The following is a 24,144-nucleotide window of genomic DNA, read 5'->3' on the forward strand; positions in this document are numbered from 1 at the left end:
GGATATGGCGAACCCACCACTTGAGCTTTCCGGGACCATGCAGCGTCTCTGAGCCTCACGACGTCACCCTTCTGCAGAGGACGCAAAGGTCTTCCTCCTTGGGCCTGGCCGTGCTTTTTGACGTCGGTTGCGGTCACCGTACTGAAGTCCGGGAGGTTGGCGCGAAGGCGCCTTCCTTGCAGTAGTTCCCCAGGGGATCGCTCGTCCTCCAGTGGGGTAGAGCGGTAGGCCAGCAGGCCCAGCCAGTAGTCGTCGCCCGAATCTGCAGTTTTTTTTAAGATGCGCTTCACAACCTGCACACCTTTTCCCGCAAGCCCGTTTGACTGCGGATAATGAGGGCTTGAAGTGACGTGCGTGAAGGCGTATCTCCTTGAAAAAAAAAAATTCATGGCTGGAAAATTGTGGGCCGTTATCAGTGCATACTTCGACGGGCACGCCAAATCTGGCAAAAATAGCGCTCAGTGCTGCGATGGTTGATTGCGCTGACATGTCAGGTAGTTTCTGAACTTCCGGAAAGTTTGATAAGGCGTCAAAGACAACGATGTACGATCCCCCGCAAACGAAAAAATATCAGCTCCAACTCTATGCCATGCACAACCTGGCACGGGCCGCATTTGAAGCGGTTCCTTGGGCTGTTTGTAAGCATACTTGCGGCATGTAGGACAAAGTTACACCACGGAAGCAATCTCAGCGTTAAGTCCCGGCCAAAACACGAGGCGTCTGGCCCTTTCTTTGCATTTTTGCATGCCGAGGTGACCTGCATGGATTTTTTCAAGCATAGTTTTTCGCATGCGTTTCGGAATAACAACGTTGACAAATGAGAGTTCTTGCTCAAAAGGCTTTAGTTCACCTTGTACTGGAAGCCCCGCCGACAAACTTGCGATCACCGACTGTAGGTAGCGGTCACGAGCCGTTGCCGCTTGCAGTTCTCTCTGCGTTGCTTCTGTGACACGGTAACCTAGAAGCTGGATTGCGTGAACTTCCACGTCGGTAGTAGCACCAGCGTCGTCTTGGTTGTCCGCAGTTGACCGGGACAACATGTCAGCAAGAACAAGGTGCTTCCCAGGAATATACGGCAAAACAAAATCATACTTGAACAACCTCAAAAAGAACCATTGAAGGCGAGGTGGCATGTCACTAATTTCCTTTTGAGCAATTGACAAGAGTGGCTTGTGGTCCGTTTCAATTGTGACTTTCTGGCCGGAGACGAACTGGTGAAATTTTTCGCATCCAAAGCAAATTCCTAGGGCCTTAGTACTCGAGATGCGCAAGCTACGGGCCGCCACTCGTTATTGTGACGTTGCAGAAGGGCGGCACCGACGCCGTCCTTCGATGCATCGCAAGACAACCTTGTTTCCCGTCGTGGGTCAAATATTGCGAGCACGGGGGCGGTGGTCAGAATTTGCGTGACGCTTTTCCACTCTTTGGCGTGGTTTTCTGTCCACTCAAACTCAGAACTGGCCTTGATAAGAGTGCTTAACAGGGCCGTTCTTTCAGATAGCTGCGGCACGAACTTTCCAAAGTAGTTCAACACACCAAGCATACGTTGAACATCGGCCTTGCATGTTGGCACTGGCATTTGAACCAAACTTTTTACGAGCCCTGGATTTGGGGATATGCCGTTCGCACTTATGATATCACCCAGAAACCGTAGCTCTTACGCCAAACTTGCACTTGTGCAGATTAAACGTTAATCCAGCTGTTTCAGCAGTTTTGAGGAATGCTACCAGGCGCTCGTCATGCTCTTCTTTCGTCGAGCCCCAGACCAGAATATCATCTATATATATGAGCATGCCTGGCAGACCGTCAAATACCTGACAAAGTGCCTGCTGAAACACCTCGGGTGCAGATGAGATGCCAAAAGGTAGCCTTAGAAAACGGTATCTGCCAAAAGGCGACGACAACGTACAGATCTTTGATGTCTTGTCCAAGGGCACCTGATGAAAGCCGGCGTTTGCATCCAAACAGCTAAAATAAGTAGCACCGGTTAGCCGTGCTTCCAAGTCCTCGCGTCTGGGTAAAGGGAAATGCTGCCTCTTGATATACTTGTTCACTCTTCTGGGGTCCATGCAAACCCTTAGAGCACCGTCTTTTTTTTTTACCAGTATCAGAGGGCTTACTCAGTCGGCTGGCTCATTTTCTTTGACGATGATGCTCCCCCGGATCATTCGCTGTAGTTCCTTCTTCAGAGGTTCCTGAAGTGCAAGTGGAACCCGGCGAGCAGGCTGAACGACCGGAACCGCGTCCGGATCCAGGACCATTCTGTACTGCGTTTTCAAGCAGCCGAGCCCTTGGAACAGGTGCCTGAAATCTTTCAAAAGTTCATACTCAGACGAGGCATTGACAGCGTCCACAGTACGTCGAACCAATCCAAGCGCTTCACTGGCATCGAGCCCAAGGATGGCTTGGCGCCCATTCTTTACGATGAAGAATTTCACGCTTATCTCGGTGGTTCCGACAGACTTTCTGTGACGTTGTTCCATAACTTGAAATAACGCCCCCGTTGTAGGCGCGCAACACTGACCCGGTAGGTTGCAACGCTTCTTTGGATCCAAGCTTACGGTACGTTGTAAATGGAAGTAAGCTTGCCTGCGAACCGGTGTCCACTTTGAACGTCACTTCTCTGAGATTCTCGAAATCGGCTCCGAAAATTGTCGCAAGAAAGACTGGACAATCAAGGCTCGAGTAAATGGCAAAGTCATTCTGAACGAGATTAGCTACTTCGCTAACAGCGGTAGACTTCTGGCAACAACTTGCAAAGTGGTTGTATTTGCAGCAAGAATGACAATTTACCATACGCGGGGCATTGCTTAGGTTTATGTTTGCGGTTGCACTTCCTGCAGCAAATATCTTGATTATCGCGACTCTGCTTTTTTTACGCTGCTGCCGTTTTTTCGTCACCGTTTCACCACTTGAAACTGCGTCAATGCTGTCTTCTGTGCTATTCCAAACTAGGCTCCTTAGTGCCGCTGCTTCTGCCGCTTTACACATTTCCTCGGCTTTTAGTAGCGTCGGGCCTCTGTCGGCAAGCATTCTTTCACGCAGCTTTGGGTCGTTCGTACCAAACACAATTTGGTCTCTAATCAGTGAATCGTGCTGATCCCCAAAGTTGCACTGTGTCGCCTGCTTCTTTAAGTACCGCACAAACTTCTCGAAAGGTTCTTTCTCCGCCTGGCTTCGTGTACGAAAAACATATCTTTCGTGAATTTCATTGCTCACCTCGGAGAAGTAGGCGTTGAGCTTCCACACGACCGTGTCGTAACATTCTTTGCTTTCTCCGGGGCCGTACTGAAAGTTGTTGAAGATGTCGAGCACTTCGTCTCCCGCGAAGTTCAGCAAGAGCACCACTTTCGAGGAGTCACTTCTCGGGGACTTCTCGGCTGCCGTTGCTTGCAGAAAAAGCTCGAACCTTTGCTTGAAGCGCTTCCAAGTTTCAGACAAGTTGCCCGATAGGCGTTATGGCTCCGGCGGCTTCAGTAGGTCCATGGCGATTCCGCGCCGTTGCTGCCGTGCTTCGGTCCGTGCATGGTAGCCACTTCTGATACCATGTAACTAGCAAGGACGACGATACAGCATGATGGCCAGAACAAGAAGTGGCATCGGTCTATTCAGTCACTGATTATATAGGCGCACGATAGCGCGCCGTGAGTATCTGCGCATGTCCGATGCGCAGTCATGATGCAATAACCTTGCCGGATACAGTTGCGACTTGAAAAAATGGGACGTATCTGTTACTACATATTTCTCGTCCAATAATGTTGACAGGTCATGAGGGACGCAGAAATGATTCGAAATAGCTGTTTCGGAGAGTCCTTTAACGTAAGGTACTTTATAGAAGCTCTTTTGATTGATATATGGGGTTTAATGTCCAAAAACCACCACAAGATTATGAGAAACGCCGTAGTGCAGGGCTCCTGAAATTTCTACCACCTTGGGTTCTTTAACGTGCACCCAAAATGCGAGCACACGGGCTTACGCTATTTTCGACTCCATCGAAAATGCAGCCGCCGCAGCCGGGATTCGATCCCGCGGTCCGCGGGTTAGCAGCCGAGTAGTACAACCTCTTTTGCTTTGCATCCAAAATGGGAATGTATTTGCCGCTACCGGCAATCGAACCCAGACCTCTTCCTCAGCTGGCCACTGAGTGATCACAATGGGCATAGCGCTCACATACTGTCCCTTACACGAGCATTAAGTAACAAAGTAGCCTGCAGCTCCGAAAAAGCCGTAACGTACACGCGTTTATATGCGTCCTTCTGCGTTGTCAGTGAAAGCGGCTTTCCACATGCACCTGCACGGTGACATCGTCTTCATTTACAGCCTACCGAGAAATGATGTTGCAAAAAAGTTCTCAAGAGGGAGCTCAGAAAGATAGCTGCTGACAAAGACGCTGTGGTGTTCTGAAATGTGTGTGTGACATCGTCATGGCATAATGGGGACTTTCTCTGTATTATCGTGGATTCTGGTTTATCTTGATGTCATGGCCAATGTAATAAACTGGTATTCAGAACAATGAATGAGTGAAAACGTGTTAGTGTGTGGTTTTTCGTAACGCATGGCGCTATCTGTTTTGCGAGAGATATCAAACATGTGTCTTGTATCTTTTGTGTCGCATTTTATACCTATAACTGTTCTTGCAGTGCTTCCGTCGTCCTGACCCCGTCAGGCTTTGGCTCTCTTCATCTAAACGACGGCAGAAGCTGGCAGCTATAAACAGAAGTATTAGGTCACAGTCGTCTTCCATTTGGGCTAGTTATCTGCCAGCTACATTCGGAGCAAAGATCTGAGAGGATGTCGCCTTCGTTATAACCTGGCCAGCTGCTAAAGCCATAAACATCTATCCACCCAGTCAGTTTTGATGTGGAAATTGACTTTTTCACTCGGGTGACGGTTGACGGACGTTATATTTCACAGCCTCCTGTCCACGTTGGGCTTACGCAACCGCCGTTCCCGAAGTACAGGCGGCGCACTTGCGGCCGCTTCGTTGGCACGAGCTGTACGTATACGAAGCGGCTAGCACGTGCTGTTTGTTGGCCCTGTCCCACAGGCACACCGCTTCAGACGCAGAACGTTCAATGGTGAGTCTTAATGGCGCATTTTAGAACGGCAACAACCGCTGCAACTTTTGCCACGTGTTGACTTCGCTTATTTTTTTCGTCTAAAGTGAGCACGGCGCTAACTGTAGGCATGCTATGCGGTCATTACCAGTGCTTGTTTCACAGTACCACAGAATACCTTTCATAATATTATTTTGCGTAAAACTGGCACCGATACTACAGACATCGTACGAAACTGCACGTTCCAAGTGCAAAACCAGAACGCTTTTATTCAACGTGCTGCGCTTTCAATATAGATAAGAGCTGTGCGCAACGATAGATTTAGCCAGCGCATGGTAGTTATATCGCATGCATAGAGGCTTACTGTTAAGCGCTGTTGGACATGGACTATACTGCAGCATATTGGTTTTTACCAAGTAATCGTCAATATATATAGGAGCTCTTCGCAACGATAGTCTTTAGCCAGCCATTTTTTCTTGTTTTTGTCGTCAAAATACGAAGTTTTTTGTTTTTAATACAATAGTATGCAACGGAATGATGATATAGTCGAGCACTAACCGCACCACAAGCCTGATTCACTTTCAATTAGCTTTTATAGTACTATTTTTTTCTTTTGTGCGTGCGTGCGCGCGCGCGCGCGTGTGTGTGTGTGTGTGTCACAAATGCACATACGCAATGTACTGGTGAAGTTCGCACAATAGCTATATATAACTGACGCAGTGACGCATAACGGCGTTCGGCTTATGACCGAAATGTCCTGGTTGTGAACACGCCGGTCACAGCGTTCGTCTTCGAGTCAATGTCAGCGCACGTCAAAGAAACCCGGGTGGTTGGAGTTGTCGGGAGCCCTCACAAGAGAATCAGTCAGTATACTGCACAATGAAAGTGCCGCAGGGTGGTAGTCGCTATTAAAAGACTTCTTATAAATAAAAATGAGGGTGCAGGGCAATTGCTGATTCACTTCAGAAAATCGACCGCAAGAACACACTGGACACAGAAAGAGACAATACGAAGCGGATTCGTGAAGCGGTTTTGTGTCCTTTCCATGTCGCGCGTGGTTGATTTTTCTAATTAGGAAAGACTATACGTTAAACCGATAGTTTTCTGATAGTTATACTCATGTATTTACAAAGATCTCAAATATATGGTCACAAACATAGATCGACACATCTATGTGAATTTTTTGAAGAAAAAAGAAAGAAAGAAGGTTCGCATTATGCAAAAGCGTAAGGGCGTAAGTATTGCAAGCTAAAGATTGATATGTCGAGTTTAATGTCCTAAAGCCAACATATGATTATGAGAGACGCTGTAGCGGAGGGCTCCGGAGGTTTAGACCACCTTGGGTTCTTTAACGTGCACCCAAATCTGGAAACACGGGCCTACAACACTTTCGTCTCCATCAAAAATGCAGCCGCCGCAGCTGGGATTCGATCCCGCGACCTGCGGGTCAGCAGCCGAGTACCTTAGCCACTAGACCATCGCGGCGGGGCCTAACTAGAGATACCTTTAGAGGTTTGACAGAGCCAAAATTTTTGTAGAAACAGGGAAGGTCACAAAAACGTTAGTACGAGGGAACTGTTTGTCGCCGAATGAAGGACCTTGAGGGCCTTCGTTCTGTAACTCTGGTCCCCTATTTTCGCAGTGACAATGCACTGTATTGTCTGAAGCGAAAATAAAATTTGATTTGATGATGATGATGATGATGAACTGAAGTGGGCGTGGCCGCGACTCATGCGAAGCATAATACAGTAGCGGTGAAACGTAGCTTCTCGTGGTGTTTCCGAGAACCTGCACTGTATAAGAAAAAAAAAACGAAGAGTCATTTGACTCTTTCTTGAGAGTTTACGACATATATGACTGCTTTTAAAATAAACTTGTGAACTCTTTTCGGGTATCATTGTACTCAGTGGGGCTCTACTCCATCCAGGATTAACCGCGGACTCATCGAATAAAGTTTATTCTCTCTCGCTCTCTCTTTCGAGAGCTGTGGACCACCCTTTCCCTAAAGAAAATATTGTGTACCTCGTTCAAGCTTCATATATAAGGCAAGCCAGAACTAAAAGAAAGTCAAAATTTTTCATTTATGGCACCTTGTGGTTGAGATGAGAGTGCTCTGAGTCTACTTAATAGTGGTGATTAAAACTGCTTTGAAGCTTTAGAATGAGATAATGCACGTATGCAAGTCATTTCTTCCCTTTCTTATCATTTACTGGACCTAATAATTTAGTAGCAATTAATCCTGAGTTCTTATTTTACACAAATTTTTCAGAGCCTCCGGTACTCTCGAAAACAGCCAGTCGAATGTAGTGCTACGTTGTTAAACGCCTGTTTTTCATCCTGCCCCGACGCATTTTTACTGAAAGAGATATTTGTTTGAAACATCTTTTTACGTGAATTTTAGCCAGTCCCCTAGATTCTACAGCAGGTTTATAACGATTGCTCACAGCTGGTCACTCACGAAAAAAGAGAAAAGAAACATTAGTTTCGGAATTTTCGCATCGTTTCTCTGCAGATAGACTCACAAGGTCAGATGAGTTCTTCAACCTTTTCTCAATGTGAAGTTGAACATATTTGACACAGATCTGTCTGGCTGTCCAGAAATTCATACGAATAAAGTAAACTCTCCAGCCGCTTTTAGTTCAAAGCTTCTGATGTTAAAATTTAAAACTAAAAACCGACCCGAACTTACCGATTATATGCGTGTACGGTCTGCGGAACCAATGGGGAAAGCACCACAGCAATAATAATGGTAGGAAGAAGAACGATGGAGAGGCGTACACTGCTAAAGAAAGTTGTTAGCTTCGGAGCCGGCCGAACAATCACCCCTGAAGGAGGGACCGAGTCGGTCCCGAAACGTCGGATCAGTTTTTTCGTTTTTAATTTTAACTTTAGAAACTTTAGACTAAGGTGGCTGGATAGTTTATTTTATTGATATAAGTTTTTTGAATGTAGTTGGTATTTCTTCGTTTTTTTTTTCGTCATGAATAATTGGTTCTTTGTTGTTGATGATATTGTTGATGTTTTTGTAGTGGTTGTTGCTCTAAGCAATCGTGTCTCATATCTATACTATGGCGGATTCAACCTAAATCGAACGAGTTGTTACTGCCCAATAGCTTGTTCCAGCTACAGCGGCTATTTAAGTAACTGGATTTAACGAAGAATGTGCATAAACAAATTTAGTCTAAATATCACTTCACCCCTCCACCACTTTAATGATGAGAAAGTATAGAATCTGCTTCAAGTAAACTATATCAAATTATTATTGCCCTTCTTATTTCGGTAACCCGCTTGCCTACTTTTCTTTATACGTATGCCTTTCTACCAGGTTTGTAGGCTTAAAAGCTATGACCGTTAATGAGTGCGACTCGTATGGTTCTTGCCATCTGTCCTTGCAGCCACTAGTTGTAGTAGCAACAGTATGCCTATATATCAAGTGCTGTGACTCTGTTATTAGAGCTTCACGAAAGCTTGCGTTGATATAGCCGCACTTTTTTTTTCAAGGTAGTTCAAACATAAAGAAGCATAACCAAAATTCTAGTATAGGGCATCGACCACTTTTGACTCGAATAAAACATTGCGGGAATACGGGCAGCCGCACAAAACGTATTCATTTGACGCACCTACACGCCCTGAATGTTTTCCTGACTAAATTTTTTTGGTCACACTTTCTTGCGGCTGCTCATAGATTCGTGCCAGTTTATTTCCCTTTTTTTTCATTTTCGTTTACATTGCGGACATTTTATGCGTCTGCCGTCACACATGGGCAGCGTAAAGAACTAATTTGTTCACTGCGGGCTGGCGCGCACGGGCTGAAGCTTTTCTGTTGTCAACGCAATACACATACAAAGCGAAGTGATAACGCAGAGTACATGATTTCTCTTACATGTACGTTAATTTTCATTAGCAATACAGCAGGTAGTTCGGTAACAGAATAATTGCTGTACAAAAAAAGCAGGGTGGGTTTTATTAGTAAGTGTACGAGGAAGAAGACCCCTTTTGGCATAAGGAGGAATCCCCTGCATTGGGTATGAGCCATCAGAGAAGAAGAAGAGACGAGGTGAGTATAGTCCTGTACGTTCTCGCTGATTTATTAAAGTTAATATTTCCCGTCTGCATGTGTCTCCGGGTACATTAACCTCCCATTCCGAAACTGTTCAGCACTAGGCGTATGTATTTGGGTGATGTCAGTCTTACAGCTGCTAACTAGCGTGATACAAAGAGCTGTCACAGTCGAATCACAGTGAAGGCTGCTGGACTTATGTCTTGATTTCGTGTCCTTGATTCATGTCCTTGATTTCGTGGAATCATGTCCTTGATTTCGTGAGTCAATCAAATGATGCGAGAAGCACCAGAGTTTGAAACACTGGCAGGGTGTGTGTTGAATCATTGAGAAACACACGCGCGCGCACACACACACACACACACACACACACACACACACACACACACACACACACACACACACACACACACACACACTCACACTCACACTCACACACACACACACACACACACACACACACACACACACACACACACACACACACACACACACACACACACACACACACACACACACACACAGACACAGACACACACGTACACGTACACGCACGCGCACATGCACACACACACACACACACACACTCACACACACACACTCTCTCTCTCTCTCTATGAAAGAGTGCCCTTATAGAAATTGAAGGTCTGGAGCACGCACCCTAAACTACTACAGCCCTGATAAGCTAGTCGGAGAGTCCTTACTGCTGTGGGAGGCAGAGATTTGCTGCCGCCGGATATACACCTACTGTAAAATAGGCACAAACGCACTTCCGGCCAGGTGCGCAGCTGAATGGAGCAGACCACCCAAGCTGTAAGAAATTGGCAGCATGAAACCAGCAGAGCTAAAAATTAGGTCACCCTCCTATAAGCCAGCCTGCCTTCAACATGACAATTTCCGGAAGGTTCACACGCACGCACACACTCACGTGTGTGTGTGTGTTTGCGTGTGTGTGCGTGCGTGCGTGCGTGGGTCACATTGGTTCAAATCAGTCTTTCATACACATCACTTGCTGTATTGTGTTAATGACACGCTAGCAGGTGCACGTGTCAAACCCACATGTATATAGCGCAAAAACAGCGCACAATTTATTTCTAATTTTTGTTTTTCCCAATATATACTATAACGACTCCTGCTGTTTCATTGCCGTTTTATATTTTCAAGCAATCGCGCAGTGTTCACAGGGGCTAGAGAACATAGCGACCGAAAAAGCATGCCTTCTATCTGGTCACCGCAGATGTCTCTCGTTAGAGACCGCATCGTGCACTCTCCTTACCCGGACGTCACCATACCGGAGTGCTCATTGTACGAATACATCACACGATTCCTCGAGCGACATGCGGACAGGACGGCCTTCGTGAGTTCCCTCTCGCACTTTCTCGTACATTCGATTTGCTTCAGCCTCAGAGTTGCAGGCCTTAAATACGCAAAGCATGGTGTTGATTTTGAATGCGTACCGCTATAGTTAATTGTCGCATTCGCATTTTTTTCACGGACGAGGAGCGTTATAAGAAAGCGTAACACACTGGTGGGGTTGTTCTAAGTAACTTTCTGCACGATTGTATCGGGTAACTTGCGTGAACACAATTACACATGCGCCTTCCTTGACAGTCTTATCTTTGTTTCCGCAATGTTTTCTCTTATTATCACTGTGTTAAACAATAACGGTTCTACGCGTCTCCTTGTTCAGTGGTATCACGCGCGGATATGCTAATGTGCGGGAGTCTTTGGAGCGCGCGAGTTGATCATATATTAACGGCACAACGCGGTGAATTCACATGCGTCGTCACGCAGATCTATTGTTCCTGTTTTTATTGTTGGTGCCAATTGTTGTCCACTTAACAGCACTGTAGCCACGTGGTGAAATTTATAACTCTCTTTTCAGAACCTCGTGGTTGGGTTTAAAAAGGCGAGGAAAGCCAGATGAAAAAAAGTGGGAACTTGAGGGGCTGCTTTTACTTCGTTAGACGTAATATTAACGAGAATGAACAGACAATGATGACAAGGAAATTAGAAATGGTGTTATTGGTGTGCAAACGAAACAAGAGACAGCGCCCTTACGGCTGGGTCGGCTGTTCTCATTCCTATCTTGGCGCTGGTCGAGCACGAGGGCCCAACCTATATGCTACCGCCAATCGTCATCACATCAGCAGCAATTTCAATCGAAAGGTGAAGAATGAAAAGGGGACGAAAAGATAACGTACTGTGGGCTGTTACCGAACCTGCGACCTTCAACTAACTCGTTCGTTGCTCTGTAACTGAGCTACAGCGGCATTCATCCCCCCTGTCCACATTATAGGGTATACATATATGTGCATATAAAGCGGCAAGTTACCTTTTAGTCCACTATTGTTTCTTCGCATTTAAAACAATGACTTCTAATAACATCTATACTTTCCACATCTGTAGCCTTGCGTGTTATGATTATAAAATAGTAAAGATGTGATAGTTTTGCACAAAGGTGACACGCGTGTACTGTTCCTAAGAGTGCGTGTGCATTTGTTGCCCCCCTCTCTCACACCTTTTTTTTTTTGCTGTAAAATGCAACGCATGGCTTGTTAATAAAACTATAGTTGGAGTCAGCGCCCGTACTGGCATGTATACTTCTCCGTATTGTCCTCGTCAAATGTAGCACAATATCATAAGGGCTATACTATACACACTTGTTATCGTAAGAGGACGCACTATTGTCTCAAAAGAACGACAAACAGCAATGAAAACACACTTGCCCACACTAGAACGCCATAGACATGCTTTATACCGCCTACATTGATCTCTACGTTGTCCCGTCGTCGCTGTCGCGGCTCTATTCTCAGAAAAGCCCCTCGTGAATTACTGTTTTCGTATCTCTGCTGGTTCAAGGTGGAAGGGGAGGAGGCCATCAGCTACGCGGTCCTGCAGACGCGCCTGGGCCAATACGCCGCGGGGTTCTACAAACACGGCGTGAGGCGCGGTGACCGCTTCATCGTGGCCGTGGATGGCTCGACCGACGCGCTGGTCTCCATCATGGCGCTCATGTTTTCCGGATGTGTGGCCTGCTTTGCCAGCGGACCCAGGACGGCGCGTAAGTGTACGCCACCGTACCGCCGACTCCGCTAAACAGCTGCTATTGCAAACGTGGGTGTCGGTACATTCGCATAGGCCTTATTGCAATTAATAGTTGTTAGGGTTTTACGTGCTGCACAACCATGATAAGATTATGAGGCATGCCGAAGAAAAGTGTCCAGATTAATTTTTGACCACCTCGGCTTTTCCAACGTGTATCTAAATCTAAGCACATGGGTGTTATTTGCAGTTGGCCTTCCATCTAATTAGGCCAGTCATGACCGGGGATCGTGCCCGTGATTTCGCATAAACATTAGAAGAGTGCCTGGCACAAACCATAGTTCTACTTTTTTGCTTTTGTTTTGGCTCCACGTTTTCTGACACTTTCGCAGTAGTAGACATCATGCGGGCAAAATTCTGAGGTTTAGCGCTCGGACATTTAAAACAGGTCTCGACACAAAATAATCAGTGCTGTAGTGTTATATACTAAAAACTAAAACAAACAAACAAACACACTAACCAACCGTGACATCAGTTGATGCTTTTACGGCCCGAGAATTATTCACTTTGTTAAGCTAAATATAGCCCAGAACGCGCAAGTCATGCAACATCTATATAATGCTATGCTATTTCAACAGCAATCACAGTGCAACCGTGGCTGAATTGGCAACCACGCTCCGAGGAGGAAGCAAAATAACGTGCGTCTGTAGTACACCTATCTAAGGTTTGCGACGGCTGCGAAGTAAGTTGGAGACGATGTTAAAATGAGCAGCAATCTAATACCTTCCAAGAGCTTAACTACCGGGCTGGGATCCTCGTAGGATCATTGAAGGCTGTAGGTTTCATTTCATGACGACGTACTGAATGAGAATAAACTTGAATACCTTTGCCGATTGTACAATCTTAAATCTATGACGGACGCCAGTAACGACCTCGGAGTAAGGCGTTGCGTTAGGTGGTATTCTGTGTGCGGAAGGGCATTGTTTAAAGAACGAAACCTTGGGTCGCCTTACGTCCTACATCTATAGCCCCATGCAGCGGGCTGTGTTTGCACTAGCGCCTCGAGTTTGACGTTCGCGCTTGAGGACGAATTCCTTTGCATCCGATCTATAGATGTACAGTCCCCGCGTCCTTCGGCCTATGATGACATTTTCATCTTTTCTCAATGATTCTCGCGACTTCAATGACGACCATTTCGCCCGTGTCTGCTTAAACTAGCATCGGTGTGAGACAGTGCTGCATAGTCGCCACGAGGGACCGCTTTTACTGTCAATGACTTGGCGCTCCTGCGTTCGAGATCAAAGGCTCGATTCCTGTCGCGGCGACAACATTCAGGGCGGAACGTAAAACAAAAACTCTGGTGTGAGATTACCTCTAAGGGCACCTGGTGAAACCTCATGTTACAAAAATTTATTGCAAGTCACATATACGGTGGGGCAGATTGTGTTCACGCCATTAAAACAGGAAAAGTTAGCTATATTTTTTAATTTTAGCATATATTTGCGTGTGTTATGCGCTATATTTATTTTCCTGTTTTTCGCAAGTGTTAACAATTATGGTGTACCGTTTCACACCAACTTTATACTAGCATTTCAATTAAAAAATTATAGAATGGGTGCCCTAATTCTACTTTTTTTATTAATACAGAGATGGGAGTAGGACCTATAGCTTTGGCTTCATGTTTTCTAAGTCACAGTATATGAAAAAAATAAAGCGAAGCAACCGGGTTAAAATATCTTTCAACATGTACGACTTTGATTTGATTGTGTACCTTATTGCGGCGCAAACGACACAAAGCGATAGCGTGAATGTTAATAAAAAAAATCAGGAACAAGCCCTTGTATTTATTGCAGAGTTCTGGCTTGAATATAAAACTCCACAATTCTCGTAGATACTGCAGTAGCTTAAAGTTGTAAATAAGAATAGTTTATCACCGCGAAAGCGATTGCGACACTTTGAAAATCGCAAATCAGTCTTTCGGGCAATGTGTGATGTACGGCTTTTTTTTTTATGAGACAGAGGAGCTGGCCTACCAAGTGCAAGACGCCGATGCATCGTTCTGCCTCACGGACAACGAAAACTTGGCCTACATAATCGAAGAACAGCCTCAGTGCCGCTTCAAGGTGTGGTGTTCACTCATGATTGCCCCGTTTTCTAGATATATACTTGCACATACAAAAAAAAAATTAAGAGAAGAGAGAAACTGGGTTTGTTGCTACACGAAACTGTGCAAGAGGGATCTCAGTGGTGAAGGTTAGTTAAACCATGTTCATTTAATTCTTTTGGTTAAACAAACTTTAAAGAGAAAAATGCCTAGTTTCTTTATACCGATAAACAATCCTTTTAGAATGATGCGCTCGGACACTTTCTAATGACAAGATTATTGACCAAGAAAAAAAAAAGAAAAAAAAAGAGAGTGTAAGTGACAGATTTTTTGTACTTGAGGTCGGAATTCCAGCTCTAGCATGTTTCTGTTCGATACTGCATTCGAAGCATTCCTTTTTGCATTCAGACTGCTTTGGCAGAGTACTCTTAAAACCTACTTAGTTTAGTGTCTATGAGTTTTAGTAAGTAATGCAGACGCTCTGGTGGTGACGAAAATTCGTGCTTCCAAAGTACATATAGTAAAATTGCAACGATACAGAGAAGATTAACGAGGCATGAACCAGAAGCAGTTTTAGTGACGTCACAGTGAGGTGTTGTGGGAAGGTTAAGGCACCATTCACGCAGCTTTCAAACGCTCTTCGTCGCGTCACCACCAGGACACCGCTTTTCGTCAGCGAACGGGAACAGCGGATAAATTACGGAATAATTTGCCCTACACGCTAAATTGATCATCATCCCTGCACACATTGAAACATGAATTTAAAATATTATATTGTTTGATTAGGTTGTCAACAATAAATCTTTACTATGTAAAATATGTGTACATAACTCCTACATATTTGTAATTGAAAATTATATTCTATCACCTGTATATTTACATGTAACTAATTCTTCTGCACTTGTATATAGCACTCCAGGTGTTTTTTTTCTAAAATTGTTCAATATATACTTTCCACTAGCGCTGTGTAATTTCAACGTGCTTCCTAATTTATTTTTTGTATTTTATTGTTAATCGAGGGTCCCACTGCAGTCGCTTGACTTTGGGACCCTTGCCTGCATACTATGAACCATGATGCCAATTTATCAGTACAGTCATAGGTGCACAAAAGTGGAAGGGGGGAGGCGGCCGCCGCTCTTGGTTACATGAAAGGGTGTGGGGGTGCAAAGTCTGCCCCATACGATCACTTAATAGGAACTTAGGGGGGGGGGGCTGCCTCCACTCCCCCCCCCCCCCAGCTGAAGAGGCGCCTTGCTCACTACTATGAGTACAGTAAGCGTGGTTTCAGACGTGACATCACATTCTTTAGTGTAACAACAGGTATGCTGTGATTTTGCTCGAGATAACTACGTCATGTGACGAACAAGCTAGTCTTTTAAGGTAATGTTAATGCATCGAGTCAAAACTACGCCGACATGACCCGAACTTACTACTACAGAAACCTAACTGTGTGTGTTACTTAGCCTTATATACGCTCACCTGTTTCAACCAGTGAGTACTGTATACGAGACGAATAATTGTTTTCATTTACTATCGGCGCCAGAGCACGGCCACAGCGATGCTTTTGCTCTTTCAGATGATATTCGTAACGCGGGACGTGCCGGGCTTTGTCTCGGTGACGTCATTCCATGGAATCCCCGAGATGGCGCTCGAAAAGCTTCAAGAAGACGACGCGAAGAAGGCGCTGTGCGCAATCGCCTACACCTCGGGCACCACGGGCGACGCCAAGGGAGTGATGGTGTCGCAGTACAGCTTCGTAGCCGCAATCGAGAGCCTCAAGTGAGCTATAAGTTATAGCGCGAGAGCAGAACGAACACACGGAGACAAAAAGGACACGATGGACGCGTCCTTCGTGTCGTTCTTGTCTCTATGTGTTCGTTCTGTTCTCGCGCTATAACTATCATCATGTCGTACCAACTAGCCAAAGCTGCCACACTTTTGAGCTACAACCTCTCATAATACAGCTCTGCTGTTGTGCATATACGCTGCGTACGACTCGTCAGTGTCCCTCCTTATAGGCGTACCTGAAAGAATGAAATTAGTAGAGCGACGGCCGCCTGAATGCGATGGTCCCCGGTTCGATTCTCGTACCTGTTCGTCATCTCATGCAGAGGCATGTCTCCCGTTGCGGTAACGTAGCGGTTAGAGAAAGTGCTCGACTGCCGGTCGCGGGTTTAATCCCGGCCGAGGTGGTCGTGTTTCGATCGAGGTTAAATGGCAGAGGCCCATGTACTATGCGGTGTCAATGCATCTAAAGAATACCATATGGTCGAACTTTGCGGAGCCCTCCACTACGGCGCCTGTCATAATAATATCGTGGTTTTGAGACGTTAAACCACATTATTATCATCTCAGAGAACTGTGTGTATTTTTGTAGCCTTCTGCTGCAAAAGGGTGGTTTTGAATTTTTTTTTTTATAACTCATTCCGCCTTGTAGAATTCCGCATTACTTATTTTCAAATGTCAATGTAGTGCGCAACATGGCATTATATGGAACTGCTACGAAGACGCCGACTACTCGAGGCTACCTCATAGAATCTATATGTCAAGTAAATAGAACAGGATACGCGCGCCACCCTATGACATGCATACCTCCGCTTGCGCGAAGTAGTGCCTCATTCACTAAATTCTCGTTGTTGAATACTAATAACTGCGCAGACGTATACTCCAACTTAACGCATGTGATCAGAAGCACTTTTCATAGCAAGTGCCCAAACTCACATTTAAAGGAGAATCAAAGACTTCGCGTAACATCCCTAACGGCCTCTTTCTTGCGTTGCATCTTTGCAGGGAACTGAAATGCGCCGGTGAACACGAAGTGCTTATAGTATTGTGGAGAATGTACGCCGTGAGCGCTGTCCGCCTTTTCATGGAGGGGCTGTGCGCCGGTGCCACGGCGATAATCGTGAAGCCGAAACATGGAAACGCGGAAATAATCGAAGCGATCAGGAAGCACAATGTAAGCAGCCCTCACGTTTATCAATCAATCAATCAATCAATCAATCAATCAATCAATCAATCAATCAATCAATCAATCAATCAATCAATCAATCAATCAGATAAGCTTTTATTTCTCTTAATATTTTCGTCGTTGGTAGTACACTGTGAGACTTATGCAGTAATACTTGCCTCGTTCGATAGCATAGCGCGTTCGATAGCATCGAACGCGTTATTCGAAGGTCGTAGGTTCGATTCTTGCTCACGGCTGGTTATTTTTTCATCCACTTTTCTTTCTTCTTATTTACATTCCATTGGTTCTAATAACTTTCCCTATACATTCCTTGGCATTACTGTCTGTTATATCTCATTAATATTGTGTTAAAACACGGAAAAACGAGCCCTTAGGTATACACTTCTTTCCCATATATATATATATATATATATATATATATATATATATATATATATTGCCGTCTGTTTGCCCAGGTGACGTCGTTATTGGCGTCGTCTACGCCCCTGCAGCGACTGGTGCGCGATGTGGTGGAAGCGGGCGAGACACTGAAGAGCGTCAGTTTCGTCGGCAGCGTCGGCGGCACCCTGCCCGCGTCGGCCGTGGAGCAGATGAAGAATGTGTTCGATTTACGCAAGCTGGCTCACACGTATGGACTCACCGAGGCCGCGGGTGTGGTGATGGTACCGCGGGTAACCGAGCTGAGCGTCGCCTACCTCGGCTATGCGTGTGCAGGGGTGCTTATCAAGGTAAGATTTACTGACGCTTAGACTGACCAAATTGTATGTAGTTGGGCTAAATTAGAACACATAACGTGATTCGAAGATCTAACGCAATTAACGTCAATGAAAAGGAACGTCTCCTGAGACCCTCTGAAGGAAGATGGGATAGAGCCTTAAATATCCCCTTAACCACCTCCGATAACTTTTTTTTAAGGTTTCAAGTAAACGCGGGCACATAGTTAAGAATGCCGTCACGGTAAACAACATCGTATGTGACAGCGTTACGATCCGCGGGTGTGCCGAAAATTTCAAGAAACAATAGACAAATTTAGCCACGCGTCTGCAGCAGCCGCATGGACACAGCCTGCTAGCCCTTTGTAATGGCAGGCCGCGTCCGTATACGGCAGCTTCGGAAGCGCAACTAAATCTGTCTAATTATTTGTTCTCTCCAGGCCTTTTGGATGGCACCATCCGCGTCCTCTCGTACCATCCACAAAAGTATTTTGTTTGTGTACTCGCAAGTACGTGCATTCGCCGCTTTTCGTGCGAGCAGTTGAACTGCATGGTCAGAATAAGAGACGATTCGTTCTACGAAGCTTAGCCAATAAAAGAGTGAAGCGAGCGGGAAGTGCTTTTGTACGAGCGAACGAGAAAAACTTCATTAAAAAAATAAAAAACCCTGCAGGCTTACCGGCCCGGGCTCAGGCAACACCACCTAGACTTTTTTTTTTCAAAAAAATCTAGGTGGTGTTGGCTCAGGCCACCCCGTCGTTTTGTGTGGTGAGGCGTAGCCTTTCCACCGCTGTCCGGGCCCACTGGATTGCCCACAGTTGGTCGTGCAAATCTGAGCTAGTCAGCGCACTAAGCCAACGCTCCTCGAAAAGGTCCGGTTTTGTAATGTCCTCTCGCGGTATATTACTGTGACCTGTGTGCATTGCCATAGAATATGTGCTATATCTGCGTGTTCGTGCTTACAGAGGGTACAGCTTGTTTGTGGCTATTGTCTGGAATTTACTCTGTTCAGGTGTACTGTATTTGAAAAGGTTCTGGCTTGCAATCTTCGCCAATCTGTTTCTTGAGATCTGTCTATAGCTGTTTGTGTGGTGGCGGATATTCTTCTCGTGGTCGCTTATGGTGTGCCAGTATGTCACGAAACGTGACCAGTCTGTCTATGTCGTCTTGTATCGCATATTCATTATTGTCATCACCTTCATCGTCCCCATCGCTTCCACCGGAGTCGTCCCCCTTCTGTGGTGGGTGCGGGGGGCGGGGCCATCGCTGTCCGAACCGTGGTTGGTTAGTTCTCACACGGTTCGGTGGGCCTTCTCGTCGGTCGTACTATCAGACAAGCGTAACTATTACTCAGCTACAACTTTTTTTTGGCACTGAAGGGAAAGCTATGGAGGCGGAGCTTCTGCAAATGGTGCACTGCGCGAAGTAGTTCGTTTCGGCACGCGTCTCGTAACGCCATGGAAAGTGACGGGAGTGCACCATCAGCTTTTCATATAGACTCAGACGCCGCTTAGCGTTTGAGGTGTACATAAAAAGGCGGGACTTCCTCGCGCGTTCAAAAATGCTAAGTTACAGCAAATAAATTAAAGTAAATACGACCATCTGAATGGCGGGAGCTTCGTCCTGTCTAAAAAAGCTCCACGTAGGAAATAAAAAGGGAACTTCTGTATTTCACAGTGAAAATGCGGGTGCTGTTGTGGAACTACACTTACTGGTGGTAGGATGCCCGCGATTTGGCTCTGTAGCTTTAGCTCCTATGCCACCGTTCTGAAACATTCTCATGGTTGCGTTTGTTGAATACTTGTGCAAAACTGCAACTTCACAACTCAGTCACTCAATTTCGACCTCTGGCTGCCTTAGGGGCTCTTTAATTCGAGTCATTGATGGAGGGCTGCAATTACGGGAATGAAACTTGCGCAACAATAACGCGTTCTGCATATACTGCCGGCCAGACGCTTTCCCAGAAATGTTTTCGGGGGGGGGGGGGCAACTCCTCGATTTCGTGGAGGGCAACCCTTTGAAATGGTCATTTTTAGCTATGGCATGGCGAGGAAAAAATTGAGGCGGGGGGGGGGGGGTGGGGGGCATGGGCCCAGTGTGCTTCTTCCTGGCTACACCCCTGCTGCTGGCAATATACATGCAGTCATAACATTGCTATTTCTATATTAAATGAGATTGTATCTTGTGTTAATTGGATTGTAACAAACATGTAATTAGAGCATTTCACAGCAGCAATTACGATGTCAAACTAAGAACTCTTTGCCATTCTTGCGCATATGTAACCGTATTTTCAACTTCTATTTATTTTTTATTAAATCGTTTGAAATCTGTTTAGTTCGGAGGAAAGACAGCTGAAGAACCAATATTTTGACATTTCTTGAAATTATTCCCGTATTCAAATATTGCATTAGTGCAACCCGAATCTGAGTAAATCGAATAAAAAAAAGCCTTCTTTCCGGGATAAGATTGAGTGTATGTTAATGGCACATTAGATATGCTGATGACCCGTCTGTATTTTCTGGCAGGTAGTTGATGTCACCACAAGGAAGGCTCTTCCAGCCGGAAAAGGTGGCGAAATTTGTGTGAAGATCCCGAGCGTCATGATGGGGTACTTAAACAAGCCGGAAGCTACGGCACAAGTCTTCGACTCCGAAGGATGGCTCTTGTCTGGTGAGGACCTTTTGATCCCATCGTGTTACGTAAACTAAGTTCCAGTTTTTTGAACGTCCTGGCAGCAGGAAGTTTACGTAGCGTGACACTATGCCGGCTGCCAATAACGAAAAATGTTAGCGTGCAAAAGGCGTGTTCTTCATTGCGCACGTATGCGCGCCCACCGTCTTTGCTTAATCAACACAGACCGAATTTTATGCAGTTATGTATACCGTGTACTATAGAAGATGCTTTAAATGTAGTTTGTTGTAATCCTCACATAGCATTCGTCCTAATTTTATGTTATTTTTAGTGCGCGAAGCTTCGTAATCATTTATTCCGGCAATAATCTCGTCATACGTGTGAATTGATGACTGCAGCTTCAACACGAGGGACTAAAAAAAAATCATCCTGAGATGACGTCGCCATATGACGCCATAATCGCGTCACATATATTATGAACGCTACCGTGACGTCATATGACCACGCTATCACATCACAACTTTGCCGATCAGAGAAGCAAGACAAAACCACACGACGTGCAGAGAAAGCTTGCAGTGCTTTTGATCTCGGAGTCAGAACAAAACTACGTTAGGTTCAGAAAGGTTTCTGGTCGGTGTGGAGGAGTGTCAGTACATCGAGTGAAAGCAAAGAGAAGATGGCTTCTGCCTTCGAATTGTTTCAGGTGAATGTGTAAGGAACACAGCAACCTATCTAAAGAAATTCTGTCACATGTTTACGCACTATGTAGATGAGGTTCGAGTACATATATTCTGCTGTGCACGTAGGGGATATCGGCTACTACGACGAGGAGGGCCGCGTGCATTACATAGACCGGCTGAAGGACACAATCAAGTGCCTCGGCTTCCACGTCCCAACGCCAGAGCTTGAGCACCTCATCAGCTCGATGGCCGAAGTGAGTGAGGTGGCCGTGGTAGGTGTGCCCTCTGCCGAGTATCAGGACGCGCCGATAGCGTTTGTTGTCCTGAAGCATTCTGTCGTCGGGAACGCCACCCTAGCCCTGAAGATCAAGCAGCACGTCGCAGGTGAGTTGTGGTTTGCTATGCGTCCGTATCGGCTACGACGGTGATCATGTGGCCTTGTGTTGGGAAGCGCGCTCGTCAGGAGTTTGTTTCGCACCCTCAGGACGACAAAACGTATTATTTTATCTTAGCACGATGATGCGCAAATTTTAAAACGATAACACGGAGAAAAAAAAAACCACGAAACACGGGGTGTTCCTTTCTTCTGGTCATCATTCTTTCGCGCACCACCTTGCTATGATGTGTTACGGAGTCGCCCAGCTGCAGTTCGTATTTAGTGTCTCTCTTCAGGTGTGAAGTGGTTCTTTGTTAAGCGCATGGGTCTCAAGATGACCTTAGCCTGTGGATGACTGTCACCAAGTTTTTTTCCCGCAAGTATTGGGACAGCGAAGTTGGAGTAGAAAAAAAGGGTACATAAACTTGAGGTAACGTTGCCATTCGAAAGGCGGTCTTTTCCTTATCTCACGTATAGATGATTTCTGAAGCGGATTTGGCATCGGGTGTCGAGAGCAATATCCACAATGATTTCTTGTATGACGAAAATCTGGACACCGATTCTGAAATAGTTTAGAGCTATAGAACAGCACCGCGGTCCCGGAATACTCCTAAAAGCGTATTCTTGGATGACTCTTATCTCTGTGGAGAATGACGAAATTTCTGGGAAAGATCTGGTAAAGCTGGTGCTTGGCTCTTTTTCGTTTGAACAGCTTGCTGAATTTAACAAAATATATATATCGTTTTCATGAAAAACAAATGGGCCATTTTCAAATGAGAGTGATCGCAGCCCGAGGAGCAGTAGAAAGAGCGAGTGAAGCTCACCTGATACCTCTCTCTTCTCGAAGATGGTGGTAGTAGTAAACGTAACTACCACCACCGAAAAGAGAAAGGTATCAGGTGAGCTTCACTTAGCACCGCCACTTTTAGAAAGGAAGAGGTATCAGGTGAGCTTCGCTCTCTCTTGATTTTCAATGTTTCGAAGCGTGCCGCCCCTGGCATTCTAAGCTGCCCGACGTTCTCGTGATAGCCTTCAAATCACGCTCGGCTGTACGCGGCTGGCACGCAGCCCGCAGGCCGCGTGTTTGGGACCCCTGATATTGCGGATAACAAAATGAAGACTAAGCAGATGCCACTCCATATACCAGGCTGCATATACCAGGCTGCTTGTTTAGTTTCATTGCGATAGAAATTATACAGACACTCTCGGTGGGTAATCACCACCACCGTTACCGTCGTGCTTCGCATAAAGACCAAATCGATAACGCAGTCCAGTGCTTCGTACGTTGCAGGTGAGAGTAAAAGAGCGCGAGCGCTGCTGAGGAATTCGGCTGAAGCAAAAATGAAATCGGCTAGCCAGATCCACCATAAGAAGGGCGCACGTGATAACATCGGCTCGCATGGGGGGGTTGCTGTTGATTGCCCCTAAAGCAGGGAAGAAAGCTTCGCGCGAAACACGCATGGGGATAGAAAGCGGAGGAAGGGGGAGAGAGAGGTGGAGGATGCGTATACTTCCGGCAGACAATTTGTCGTCGTCGTCGTCGTCGTCGTCGTCGTCATCATCATCATCATCATCATCATCATCATCATCATCATCCTGACTACGTACACTGCAGTACAAAAGCTTCTCCCATGTTCCACCAATTAACTCGGTCCTGTGCTTGCTGCTGCCAATTTATACCCGCAAATTTCTTAATCCCATCTGACCACCTAGCCTTGTGTCTCCCCTCCACCCGCTTGCCTTCTCTGGAAATCCAGTTAGTTACCCTTGATGACCAGCGGTTATCCTGTCTACGCGCTACATGCCCGGCCCATGTCTATTTCCTCTTCTTGATTTCGAATATGATATTCTTAATCCCCGTTTGTTCCCTGATTTACTCTGCTCTCTTCTTTTCTCGTAAGGTTACACCTACCATTTTCTTTCCATTGCTCGCTGCGTCGTCCTCAATTTAATCTGAACCCTCTTTGTAAGTCTTCAGGTTTGTGCTCCATTGTTATAAGTACCGGCAAGATACAGCTGTTATATACTTTCATCTTGAGGGATAGTGGCAATCTACCTGTCATAATTTGAAAGTGCTTGTCAAATGTGCTGCACCCCATTCTTAGTCTTCTAGTTACGTCAATCTCGTGGTTCGGCTCCGCGGTTATTACTTGTTTTAAGTAGACATAGTCTTTAACAACTTGAAATGGACCATTACCTATCGCGAAGCGCGGCTCTCTTCCGAGGTTGTTGTACATTACTTTCGTTTTCTGCAGATTAATTTTAAGACCCACCTTTCTGCTCTCCTTGACAAACTCCGTAATCATGAGTTGCAATTCGTCCCCTGAGTTACTCAGCAATGCAATGTCATCGGTAATGCGCAGGTTACTAAGGTACTCTTCATTAACTGTTATCCCTAACTGCTCCCATTTGAGGCTTCTGAAAACCTCCTTAAGCACGTGGTAAACAGCATTGGGGAGATTGTTTCCCCCTGCCTTACACCCTTCTTGATTGGTATTCTGTTGCTT

The 24,144-nt window shown here is 45.7% G+C and overlaps 1 protein-coding gene across 1 annotated transcript in view; it reads left to right on the forward strand.

Annotated features, from left to right (window-relative positions):
• Window positions 1–24,144, forward strand: part of LOC142814244 (uncharacterized) — a 52,982-nt gene that overhangs the window by 26,689 nt on the left and 2,149 nt on the right. The window contains exons 3-9 of the mRNA XM_075892624.1: window positions 11,980–12,181; window positions 14,182–14,285; window positions 15,843–16,045; window positions 17,057–17,225; window positions 17,693–17,965; window positions 20,476–20,620; window positions 21,388–21,645. Of these exons, the coding sequence (XP_075748739.1) occupies window positions 11,980–12,181; window positions 14,182–14,285; window positions 15,843–16,045; window positions 17,057–17,225; window positions 17,693–17,965; window positions 20,476–20,620; window positions 21,388–21,645 (1,354 nt within the window). The remainder of the gene's footprint in view (window positions 1–11,979; window positions 12,182–14,181; window positions 14,286–15,842; window positions 16,046–17,056; window positions 17,226–17,692; window positions 17,966–20,475; window positions 20,621–21,387; window positions 21,646–24,144) is intronic.

Source organism: Rhipicephalus microplus, chromosome 4, assembly GCF_043290135.1.
Source record: "Rhipicephalus microplus isolate Deutch F79 chromosome 4, USDA_Rmic, whole genome shotgun sequence".
NCBI classification, from domain to species: domain Eukaryota; kingdom Metazoa; phylum Arthropoda; class Arachnida; order Ixodida; family Ixodidae; genus Rhipicephalus; species Rhipicephalus microplus.